Source organism: Siphateles boraxobius, unplaced genomic scaffold, assembly GCF_051911475.1.
Source record: "Siphateles boraxobius isolate OS27281-9 unplaced genomic scaffold, OSU_SipBor_1 66, whole genome shotgun sequence".
Taxonomy (NCBI): domain Eukaryota; kingdom Metazoa; phylum Chordata; class Actinopteri; order Cypriniformes; family Leuciscidae; genus Siphateles; species Siphateles boraxobius.
This window is the reverse complement of record NW_027509193.1, coordinates 7403642-7416319: the sequence shown is the minus strand read 5'-3', so window position 1 is coordinate 7416319 and position 12678 is coordinate 7403642. Positions and strand designations below refer to the sequence as shown.

The following is a 12678-nucleotide window of genomic DNA, read 5'->3' as shown; positions in this document are numbered from 1 at the left end:
GTTCAGTGCGTTACAAAAAATACAACCTACAAGAATTTCATGGTGCAGTTGTGTCAATAAATTATATAAAGGTGAGTTTCCTCTCAAACTATTGACTCTTAATAAGGGAAACTAACTAGCTAACATTGTTTTGGAAACATAAAAGTATGTAAAGATTTAATACAATGTTTTATTATTATAAACACTTCCAATCAAAAGTTTGGGGTCAATATGATTATTATTATTATTTTTAAAGCAATGTTTAGTAAGGATGAATTAAATTGATCAAAAGTGAGAGCAAAGACTTTTTTATTATATTTGAAATAAATTCTGTTCTTTTTAATTTTCTGTTCATCTAAGAGTCATGAACAAAATGTAGAACAGTTTACAACATTGATAATAATAAGAAATATTTCTTGAGCATCAAATCATATTAGAATGATTTCTGAAGGATCATGTGACACTGAAGACTGAAGTAAAGATACTGAAAATTCAACTTTGCCATCACAGGAATAAATTACATTTTACAATATATTACAATAGCAAAGAGTTATTTGAAATTGTAATTATATTTTATGATATTACCAATTTTAAAGCATTTTTGATTCAATAAATGTAGCGCTGGTGAGCATAAGAGACTTCTTTCAAAAACATTAAATCATCTTACTGACCCTAAACTTTTGAATAGAAATCTATGTAATAAAATATTTGTTGTTAACATTTCTCTTAGGCCTCAATAAGTGACCGAGAAGTTGAGAAGGGAATGTCTTTGTCAACAAGTGGCATGTTGATGAGGGTCACACCTTCCTGCAGAGTCAGAAGTACGTCACAAATTTGAAAATACAACATTCTTCTTTTCGGTTTATTCATGGGCAAACTCTTAGAATTAACATGATGTCAGTTAGATTTTATTTTATTTTATTTTAGTATGATTAATATACTTTTCTAGTAGCCTATATTATTATTCATATTTTTTATGTTCTATGTTTTTTTTTCTGTTTCATTCTGTTTTTCTTTTTGTTTTGTTTTTTTTATCTCAGTTTTAATTGTAGTTATTTTAGTACTTAATTTCTAAATTCAAATTTTTAGAATTTGTATATACATATATATATATAAAGTATAAGGTTTTAGTTAACAATAACAACATTGGGTCATGGCTGACAGTATTTATTAAAGACGTTTCAAATGTACTTTCTTCAATAATAAGGTACTGATACATATTTTAGATGAGGAAAAGAAATAATGATGTTAGTTTCCTTGTTTGTAATGTGGCGCTTTGGTTCTACAGGTCTACATAGTGTCAGCATGAGTTTCAAAGATACGAATCCCACAAGGCCTAGCATGGTGAGTGAACGTTTGGACGGCGCTTATAAAATAGTGATTTCTCTGTTACATTCTAGATGTTGTATTTAGTCATCTTGAGTGAAATAAGTGAAAACTGTATTTTCTCTCTAGCCTTCTCTCAGAGCTGTCAGTGCCAATATCAGGGTTCTGGAGGACAGAACATTCAGAGTGTGTTTGGATAATGACTCACATAAAACATTCAAGAATGTCCAGAGGTGAACAGTCAGATTATGCCTTTCTATACATAAACTATTAACATGTTTACCTTAATGTCAAGCATTACCTATTAGGTAAACCATATATATTCCAGACAGAGCCATTATGTGTGATCTTATGCCCACAGCATTAAAGTTTCTCCATGCTTGGACCCGGGATATTGCCATCAGCCGAGTACCAAGTCCAAGTACAGTCTTGGAGAGGGAGGCAAATCACTGAGCAAATATCTGAATAAAAACCTCACGCTACCAATCAACACCTTCTATGGCAATGAGCAATGACCTAATGACTCCAGTTCATGATATGAGCCCTTGAGTCAGGAGACGAAGTGAAACCTTATACCTCTCTGAGGCTTTTAGTGTTTGTACATGTGCATTTCCTCTTTGTAACCTCAAGAGGCCATGACTTCCTGCTAAACTGTGAACACATGATGTTTATATAGACTGTCTGAATGAGTTTGACTGAGTTATGTTAAAATAGTGTCTGAGGATTCATCTTGATCTAAAATGCATGATTTTTGTTAAACGTCCTGCGGTCTGCACATTTTAATATGTCATGTTTACACTACTTTTATACTTTCATGCATGACAATAATGTGTTTGTATATTACTTTGGACATGTAATTTAACACTTTGGAGGCACTTGCCAATAATTAACGTGATAGAAAAAACGCTTGGATTATTTTGTTGTGGGAATTTTGGATCAGAATAGCATGCTACCTCAGTTTTTCTGCAGTATAGGCTGAAACACTTTGTGCAGTATGCAAGTTTGGAAACCTGTTACGTTTGCCAAAATGCGCAGTATCATATGTGGGATGTTGAATTTCACAAAAATGTTCTCGATTTTTATTTACTATAAGACAAATGAACCTGAGCTAATAGAATTTTGTTTAACATTTTCTTCTTGACTCATGATTTGATCGGATGCCCAATAAAAAATAAAAATAAAATAATATATATATATATATATATATATATACTAAAGAAAACATAAAGTTTATATAAAATAGGCACCATAGAACTTTATAATATTTTACAATAGCTGTGGCGTTTACATTTTTCACACCCTTAAGTGAGTTACAGAAATCCTAATACAAAGACGGGGGATTTTGACATTGGACATTTATGAATAAAGAACTTGTAATTCAGAACTTCATGCTCGAAATACAGATTTTTTTTTTCTTCAACTGCACTGTTATCTTTAAATGAGATTAAAAAGCACTCGTGTGACCGTGCCATTCCTTAATTTTAAACTGTGAGTTCTTCCTCTCACCAACAGAGAGCGCTGCAATCTCAAAAAATAGAATTTGCTCAGTTTGCTGCTGCAGATCGGAGGTCGGCCATTGGTTGTTTGTCAAAGAGAAGGAACACTTTTTACACCTCAACTGCATACGGTATGGACATGAAAAGTGAAAGAAAACTTTAATCGACGATATTTTTCCAAGCAAACCATGCTTTTACGGATACGACAGATCTCAGGTAAATAGTAGCTAAACGCACAGCAACATCATGACGTGTTATTACAACAGGTGCACGATTACGATTAACCTGTTACTGAGAGTATGTCGTGTACTAGATACTGAAAAGTGAAGTTTTTTTCTTTAAACCAACACACGCGATTTAAAATGTTGTACAGACTTATTAGAAAACATCGGCTTAAACTCTGTTATAATTCTTAAGTTTCATTTTATGAAATTGCGATACTGACTGCACATTCTCTTCCGTATCTTTTTTTAATAGATAACGTTAGCCTACTTTTTATTTGTTTTGCTCTCGTTTGATATGATATGTTTCGTTTCTATAAATGTCCTGTTTAAAGAAATCATGTTGACAGGATGTGTACATATGACTAAAAGGCAGTTTACTGGACTAAAGAAATCAGTCTTGTTCCATATGGAATTTATTAACCCATTATGTTACTTGACGATATCATATAATGGAATTCTATGAAGCGCCTCGAAGTACCATTTAAATGGTATGAAGCCTACATTGTTGTCTTTTGTGACAATTCATGTGACCCATTAAAAGAGAAAATATAAAATGAAGTAGCCTGTAATAATTTAAACTAAGAAAAAGTACCATTATGATATTACTATAACATTTTTATAGCACCACGTTTTTGGAACATAATAAATAATATATCATCAATTTAAAAATATGCAGTTACATAATATTTGTAGCAAAAATTCGAAACATTCCACAAGTAGGCTGCCAAACTATTACCATAATAACATACTGTGTTGTTTTTTTGTTTTAAATACCTGGGAGCACTTTGGTATGTGAATTCAGTGAATGTGTCAATCATTCAGTTAGCCTGTGAAGTTGCCAATATCTTTTAATTTCAGGGTTTTTTACTTTTCTTTAAACCATACAGAGCGCTAACTCGAGTCGACAAACATGAAAAAGGGAGCAGTGCAGAAGAGCAAGCAGTGGAACGTGAAGGGAGCCTTGCGGATGGCTGGCATCTTTCACTTCCTCCATTCCTGTGGCTCCGGTTGCCTCCTTCCCTTCCTGACGCTCTACTTCCGGCACCTGGGTCTCAACGCCGCCATGATCGGAATCATCATGGCGTCCAAGCACCTGCTCGCCCTGGTGTGGCGGCCGTTCTCCAGTGTCCTCGCCAGGCAGTACGACAAACGGCGGACGGTCATAGTGGGCTCATTACTCAGCTCGGCACTGGTGGTTTTGACTCTTCTGCTCTTCCCGTCCACAGGAATCCAAGCTGAAAGTGGACGGTGTAACGCTAGTCAACCCGATGCTGATCCTACACCGCTACTAGCCACACTAGAGCAGATCACGGTCTCATCGCAATCAAACGCTACTGTTTATTCAGTGAACCAAACTTCTTTAAGTACCGAACAACCTGTCGAAGTTAACACATTTGTAAGTCAGAACTGGTCAGCAAGAGGATTGAGATCTTTGAAAAAGGAAGAAGGTCTTCATACTGAGTTCCTGGGGAGCCTGAAAGCTATGGATGCCCAACACCAGATGTTCTTTCTGGTTCTCATAGTGATGGTTTTGTGGGAGTGCACGGCCGCCCCGTTGGAATGGACGGCCGATGATGGACTGTATGAATACTTGGATTTCGTAGATGCCACCGACCGCTATAGTGGCGTGAAGGTCTGGAAGCAACTTGGGGCCGCTTTTGGCAACTGTTTAGTTGCTGTTCTAGTAACCAGCCTGTTTTGTCTTACAGGAACTTCAGTGGAGTTTTATTCCTACACCATACTCATGATCCTAACCATACCTACTGCCGCCCTACTTCCAATCTACCTCCGAAAGCGTGAGCGCCTCACTAGTGGTGGCTTTAAGGCACTGCAATTGGTGCATGGGAACTCACAGGCGATACTTTGTGCCATCACTGTCGTTTTGATTGGCATGGTGAGCTCAGCTGTGTCGGATTTCCTCCTCTGGCAGATGCAGGACTGCGGTGCAACGGAAATCCACATGGGAATCTCTTTAGCCCTGGTGCACCTAAGCCAGACTGCCTTTGCGCCACTTTCTGGGAATCTCTCCAGGGTTCTTAAGTACCACGGTTGGTTACTAGTACTCGCCGTCGTCATTTTAGCCCTGCAATGCCTTTATTATTCCTTCTTGTGGAGCCCGTGGGCCGTAATACCCGCTCAACTGATGGCGGGATTCAGCACCGGCGCCCTCTGGTGGTCCGTAACATCACAAAGCGAAGACATCGCCACTCCTGGCACCGAAAAGACCATTTTAAGGCTGTTTGAGGCACTTTCTCTGGAGCTGGGAGCTGCATTTGGCAGTCTGACGGCCGGGTTCGTCGTGCAAAATTTTGGGGTCATGTTGCTTTTCCAAGGCGCTGGGGTCATTTTGGCTTTGTGGAGTAGCGCTCTTGCTGTACTCAAGTGGAAAATTCCTCGGCAGCGGCGGATAAACTACTCACGGCTGCTGGCCGCCGACACCGAGATCAGTGAGTCCGAGTCGGATCAGGAGAAAGATTGGCTGGAAACGGCAATGGAAGATGACAGAGGGAAAACAAGTGGACAATGGAAAGTAAAGTGACTTGTTAACATCTGCAGAGAGCAATTTAAAAGAACAGATTAAAATTACACTAAAATTGTTCATTAAACTGTAAAAAAAAAAAAAAAAATCTTACTCAGTATTTTTTGTCTTGTTTTCCATATATCAAAATATTCTTAAATCAAGATAAGTTTACTTGAGAAGGAAAATGACTTAAAATATTAAGACTTGTTTCTGGAAAACTGATCAAATTTAAGTATGTTTTTGTTTAAAACAAGACAAAAAAATGTAAATGGGCTGAGAAATATAAACTTAATTGAAAGGGAAAACAAGATTATTTTTCTAACCACATTGACACCCCATTTAATTTTAGAGTAATATCTTAAGTCATTTTCTTTCTCAAGGAAATGTATCTTGACTTAAGGATGTCTTGATATTTGTAATGGAAAACGAGACAAAAATACCAAGTAAGAAAATAATATTTTGCATTGCAAGACTTTGAGAGTGTTATGAAGATGAATCATCATAAAGTCCATCAGTACTCTTTCAAGCCAGCTAAATCTCTTTCTGGGATCATTTAAGGCTTTGAGAGCAGCATTACAGCTCCGATACCATTATAACACTTGAACATCCTAAAATGTACATCATCATTCTTTTGTGAAGATTTATGATTTTATATATGCCAGCTCTTTGGTAAACTGATGGACTATGACTGGAGACGAGCTGATCTGGTTTGTTTGCTTACAGTAAGCATTTCATCTCTGCCAAACGGCAATAATCACGTGAGCAAATAGTGCCTATTGTTTAACATCTTCACACCCTTTCTTTCCCAATAAATTCTTATGTTTTGAAAAGATTTGTGTTCTGAAGGTAAGCCTCAGGTACCTGTTATGCAGAGGCTTTTTTGTATTTATTGTGCATGAGGCACTCATGTTTTGCACTATTAGGTGTCACTAAAAGGGGAGAGGTTTATAGAAGATAATCATAATAAAAGTGTAATATTTTCAAAGAGATGCTTGGCTTAGATGTGAGGTTTGCCAAACTTGTATTGGGGTGGAGGGAAGCTTCCCAAACTTGTTCTTGAGTAAATTTTCCTGTAGAGCTGGTCTGACTGCAGAGTGGTCTAGTCAACTCTCTTTTTTTTAAAAGAAAATGTGTGGAAGGATTGGAATAAATATTCTTTACATTCATATATTTGATATCAAGAACATCTATTAAATGATTATTTCCACTTTCAACTAATACATAGTCAAGTCTTGTTGTGTTTTTTTTGTTGTTGTTTTTTTTAAAATGTCTTAAGCCCTGCATTGTAAAAAGTGGTGTACTTTGATCCTGTTTGTGCAGCATTAACCATTTTATGACATTATTATGTAATGGAATCAATAACCTTGAATTTGCCGTGTTGACATTTCATGGCATAGCATTGTGTCAGTGTTGATGTAATTTCCTTTGGATCAGAACTGATGCTGCTTAAATATAACAGCAAGCATTGACAATAGTGTCAGACCACATAGCTAAAAGTGTTTTTTTTCCTCATTTGCTGCTTCAAAAGCGTAATCTATCAATGCAACCAGGTTGTTAATGGTTCAGCAATAGATGCCTTCATACCGTAAAACATTCTTTAGCTGAATCCCAACATTTTCTGTAGGCCTCATTCATTCCCAGTGCAAAATGTTTAACTTTTATGCCCTGACTGTTAAACCACTTAATTTGCAATTCAAATTGATTTAAACGCACGCTCATATTATCACATATAGAGGAAAGCCTGTATCATGTGGATGATAGATTTATGTTAGTTTGCTCTTATAAAACTTTCTAAGAATTTGTGGATCATGGATCATTTGTTTACAGACAGGGACAGTGTTAAAACTGTATAGCCAGTCTTACTGCTTTTGTAATGAAACTGTAGATGTGTTAATGTTACAGTACTTGTCTTTTTCATTTTGCTTCTCAAGTCATACTGTTGGGTATTGGTAATTACAGGGATTTTAAAAATAGTTTAACTGGCATTTTAAGTCATGCACCATATAATACATATACCAAGAATTTTATTTTATTTGGGAGAAAACCCACAATGCACTGTGAATTCCCACGTCTGACCAGAAGATGGCGCCCGCAGCTTAATCATCCATCCATCCATCCATCCATTTCCCAAACCGCTGGTCCAATGTGGTTACAGTGTAATATCATGCAGGTATACATTTTTTTTTATTGATTTTTAAATAATTGAAACGAGGTTAAGTTTCCATGACAGAGTTCAAGATGAATCTTTGTATTACTACTGGAGCTGCTAGTTTGATAAGATTTAAATAATTATTAGACACCAAGCAATTGCAATAGCACCGTGAGTGTCCGAATTCGCTCACTCATTTTCATTCACTCAAAATATATAACATTGGCCTAGTGGTTTTTGGATATTTTACTGCAAAAATCCTTATAATTGTAATTGGTTTCTGATAATTGTAAATAATAATTATTATTATAAATATTATAATAAATAACACACCCTTGCCACAAACAATAATAATACAAACAAATATTATATTTAAAAAATAATTTGGCGGAGAAGTGGTAGGCGGAGTTTCCTTTGCAGCCTACTCATTTAACGGTTCTAGTACGCACTACGCAGCAGTTCGCGCGAGTCTCTTCAAACGAGCAGCAAGTAACGTTTAAGCCAATACAGAAAATTAAATTTATCCTACTATCACCATGCTATTCTAAAAGTTGCTGCAGCATGCGAGTTATTCTTAACTACAATAAAAGTATAACTCGATTTCAGAATGCATTCTGAGTGACTATGTCATTCGTTTTTATCCAAGGAATAAAAATGCAAGGGGAAATACATCTAGCAGTTAAATTAAATCTTAAGTCCATGTCCAACTCTAAATTGTAAGGAACTTATATCTTTGATTTCATAGTAACGCTTTACAATAAGGTTCATTTGTTCATTACTCATGTATGAACTAACCATGAGCAACACATTTATTATTGTATAGGCCTAGTTAATACTACAACTGTTAATTGTTTATTCATGTTATGTCACAGTCAGTGCATTAACTAATGATAACAATACAACTTTTGATTTTAATGTTTTAGTAAATGCTGAAATTAATATTAACTAAGAATAATAAATGCTGTGCAGTTCATATAGCTAATTTTAACTAATGAAACCTTATTGTAAAGTGTTACTGATTCATGATAGCTAACACTGTCTTTCATACATATAATAGGCCTACATACATTAAATTTACAACATCAACAAAACTAAAAATTAATTTTCCATAATTAACTTCTTGATTCTCACTGTTTTGTTTGGTAAAGTAAATAATATTTAGTAATATTATCATAATTTTCAATTTTTCAATTTTCAAATGATGGTCGTTGTAATCATAGGGCTTCTATATTCATTGATTTGTGAATCCTACTTCTTGTCACGGTGGGTTGTGGAGAAATGGAGAAGAGGACTCAAATGCGGAGTGAAATGAAGAATTTAATAAAGATAAAACATAAAATAAACAAACCAACAAAAGAATTCCAATGTTTATAAACTAAATCCAACACAGCCCAGACAGGACAGGCACAGAACTCCACACGACTAAACCACGTAACAATGACAACGAACGAGCACCGGACAGCAAACACAGGAAGACTAAATAGGGAGGCAAACAAGGAGGGTAACGAGACAGACAGGTGGAGCAAATAAACCAATAATCAGATAACAAGAGGGAGGGTTCAACAAAGACGAGAGCACATGGCTCAACATAAACACCCATGTGCAACACAAGACCGGACAGACATGTGACATAACCCCATCCTTACGGAGCGGCTACGAGACGCTCCATCAGGCCAAGGCGGGACAGTAAGGAAACATCAGGGCGGGACGGGAGGGACAGACCAAGGGGGAAACGGGAGGGACAGACCAAGGGGGAAACGGGAGGGACAGACCAAGGGGGAAACGGGAGGGACAGAACAGGGAGAAACAGAGTAAATCGGACGGCCAGGGCGAAACAGAGTTCATCGGGCGGCCAGGGCGAAACAGAGTTCATCGGGAGGCCAGGGCGGCGAAGACCCCTCGGGCGGCCAGGGCGGCGAAGACCCCTCGGGCGGCCAGGGCGGCGAAGACCCCTCGGGCGGCCAGGGCGGCGAAGACCCCTCGGGCGGCCAGGGCAGCGGACACCGGCTCAGGAACAGCGGACACCGGCTCAGGAACAGCGGACACCGGCTCAGGAACAGCAGACACCGGCTCAGGAACAGCGGACACCGGCTCAGGAACAGCGGACACCGGGACAGACAGGTGGAGCAAATAAACCAATAATCAGATAACAAGAGGGAGGGGTCAACAAAGACGAGAGCACATGGCTCAACATAAACACCCATGTGCAACACAAGACCGGACAGACATGTGACATAACCCCATCCTTACGGAGCGGCTACGAGACGCTCCATCAGGCCAAGGCGGGACAGTAAGGAAACATCAGGGCGGGACGGGAGGGACAGACCAAGGGGGAAACGGGAGGGACAGACCAAGGGGGAAACGGGAGGGACAGACCAAGGGGGAAACGGGAGGGACAGACCAAGGGGGAAACGGGAGGGACAGAACAGGGAGAAACAGAGTAAATCGGACGGCCAGGGCGAAACAGAGTTCATCGGGAGGCCAGGGCGGCGAAGACCCCTCGGGCGGCCAGGGCGGCGAAGACCCCTCGGGCGGCCAGGGCGGCGAAGACCCCTCGGGCGGCCAGGGCGGCGAAGACCCCTCGGGCGGCCAGGGCGGCGAAGACCCCTCGGGCGGCCAGGGCAGCGGACACCGGCTCAGGAACAGCGGACACCGGCTCAGGAACAGCGGACACCGGCTCAGGAACAGCGGACACCGGCTCAGGAACAGCGGACACCGGCTCCGGAACAGCGGACACCGGCTCCGGAACAGCGGACACCGGCTCCGGAACAGCGGACACCGGCTCCGGCCCTGGAACAGCGGACACCGGCTCCGGCCCTGGAACAGCGGAAACCGGCTCCGGCCCTGGAACAGCGGACACCGGCTCCGGCCCTGGAACAGCGGACACCGGCTCCGGCCCTGGAACAGCCGACACCGGCTCCGGCCCTGGAACAGCCGACACCGGCTCCGGCTCTGGAACAGCCGACACCGGCTCCGGCTCTGGAACAGCGGACACTGGCTCCGGCTCTGGAACAGCGGACACTGGCTCCGGCTCTGACTGGGCAGACTGGACGTGCTCAGTCTCTGACTGGGCAGACAGAGCGTGTACTGTCTCTCGCTGGGCAGACGTGACGTGAACAGTCTCTCGCTGGGCAGACGTGACGTGAACAGTCTCTCGCTGGGCAGACGTGACGTGAACAGTCTCTCGCTGGGCAGACGTGACGTGAATAGTCTCTGGCTGGGCAGACGTGACGTGAACAGTCTCTCGCTGGGCAGACGTGACGTGAAGACTGGACGTGCTCAGTCTCTGACTGGGCAGACAGAGCGTGTACTGTCTCTCGCTGGGCAGACGTGACGTGAACAGTCTCTCGCTGGGCAGACGTGACGTGAACAGTCTCTCGCTGGGCAGACGTGACGTGAACAGTCTCTCTCTGGGCAGACGTGACGTGAACAGTCTCTCGCTGGGCAGACGGGACGTGAACAGTCTCTCGCTGGGCAGACGGGACGTGAACAGTCTCTCGCTGGGCAGACGGGACGTGAACAGTCTCTCGCTGGGCAGACGGGACGTGAACAGTCTCTCGCTGGGCAGACGGGACGTGAACAGTCTCTGGCTGGGCAGACGGGACGTGAACAGTCTCTGACTGGGCAGACGGGACGTGAACAGTCTCTGGCTGGGCAGGCGCAGGTCTCCTTCTCCTCCTCCGTCCTTTCTGACGGATGTGTGCAAACTCGAGGCTGGCTAAAACCATCGATGAAGTCCCCACGCTTGACGGATCCAGTGATGATGACTCTGCTGCCCTCCTTTCCTCATTCCTTTGAACGCACATGGATAAATATTTAAACAAAGAAATCCCATTCTCCTTCTCCGCAGGAGAAAGTTCGCTCCGCTGAATCCACATTGGCTCGTTCGTTCTGTCACGGTGGGTTGTGGAGAAATGGAGAAGAGGACTCAAATGCGGAGTGAAATGAAGAATTTAATAAAGATAAAACATAAAATAAACAAACCAACAAAAGAATTCCAATGTTTCAAATCTAAATCCAACACAGCCCAGACAGGACAGGCACAGAACTCCACACGACTAAACCACGTAACAATGACAACGAACGAGCACAGGACAGCAAACACAGGAAGACTAAATAGGGAGGCAAACAAGGAGGGTAACGAGACAGACAGGTGGAGCAAATAAACCAATAATCAGATAACAAGAGGGAGGGGTCAACAAAGACAAGAGCTCATGGCTCAACATAACAAACACCCATGTGCAACACAAGACCGGACAGACATGTGACGCTTCTATGATTGTGAGGAGAACTTGAACGTGGTCATCTCATGTTACATATTCTCAGCCAAAAACAAAAAAGTCTCTTTGGTCAATCATTGTGGAGAAATGATTCTCTCTCACAAGCACAAGTACGTTCCTGCCGCAGCGCTTATAGGTCAGAATTGTTTCAAGCTGAGGTCGATAGTTAAAGTAAAGCAATAAAGTAATTTGCAGGTCATGTCAAAAAGTTGTCTAAATAGCTGTATTCTGTAGTCTACGTTTGGCTTGTGTACGACAATAGTCTTTCAAATAAGATAACTATGAGCTTCTGGTAGCCTATGATATTTGGACATTTCCAAACTAGCAACACTGTTTCAAAGCTAGCTTGCTATTGCTAGCCGCTCCGAAATCGCCTACCCTACCTTAAAGGTTATGTGAAATAAAAAATAGGATAAGTTTTCCATATCATATTTTCAGTGGAGACATATTCATTTTATAATATGCAAATTAATGAGATGAGATGTTGTTAGCATATTTTTAACACTTCGACGGGTGAAGTAGGCTAACAAAACGCTTAAGCAAGCCTATATTTGATCTCAATTAATGAACATTTAACTTAACGTCACTTGTCTCGTTATTCACAGGGTGGCGCATTCAGGTAATGGGAGAATAATCGTGTTGAGCATCTCTAAAATGTGTCACACTCACACACTGACTCACAGCAGCATCGATCGGCAGCAGG

The 12678-nt window shown here is 41.1% G+C and overlaps 2 protein-coding genes across 6 annotated transcripts in view; both read left to right on the top strand.

Annotated features, from left to right (window-relative positions):
* Positions 1-2488, top strand: part of pik3r6b (phosphoinositide-3-kinase, regulatory subunit 6b) — a 33885-nt gene extending 31397 nt beyond the window's left edge. For all 4 annotated transcript variants that reach the window (XM_077211905.1, XM_077211906.1, XM_077211904.1 and 1 more), the window contains 5 exons: positions 1-71; positions 710-800; positions 1268-1323; positions 1435-1538; positions 1667-2488. In XM_077211905.1, coding sequence (XP_077068020.1) covers positions 1-71; positions 710-800; positions 1268-1323; positions 1435-1538; positions 1667-1820 — 476 coding nt within the window. In that variant the 3' untranslated portion in view covers positions 1821-2488. The remainder of the gene's footprint in view (positions 72-709; positions 801-1267; positions 1324-1434; positions 1539-1666) is intronic.
* A 376-nt stretch (positions 2489-2864) lies between these two features.
* On the top strand, positions 2865-6657 carry mfsd6l (major facilitator superfamily domain containing 6-like). 2 transcript variants are annotated; one of them, XM_077211915.1, is made up of 2 exons: positions 2865-3017; positions 3913-6657. In XM_077211915.1, the coding sequence occupies exon 2, from the start codon at positions 3936-3938 to the stop codon at positions 5562-5564; it is 1629 nt and encodes a 542-aa protein (XP_077068030.1). In that variant the 5' UTR covers positions 2865-3017; positions 3913-3935; the 3' UTR covers positions 5565-6657. The 2 variants fall into 2 exon arrangements, with proteins under 2 accessions (XP_077068030.1, XP_077068031.1); XM_077211916.1 differs by having other exon boundaries at positions 2891-3017; positions 3884-5696.
* Positions 6658-12678: the final 6021 nt, after the last annotated feature.

Bases quoted from the DNA above. Each gene is read 5' to 3' on its own strand.
- mfsd6l (XM_077211915.1), top strand. From the start codon at position 3,936: ATGAAAAAGGGAGCAGTGCAGAAGAGCAAGCAGTGGAACGTGAAGGGA.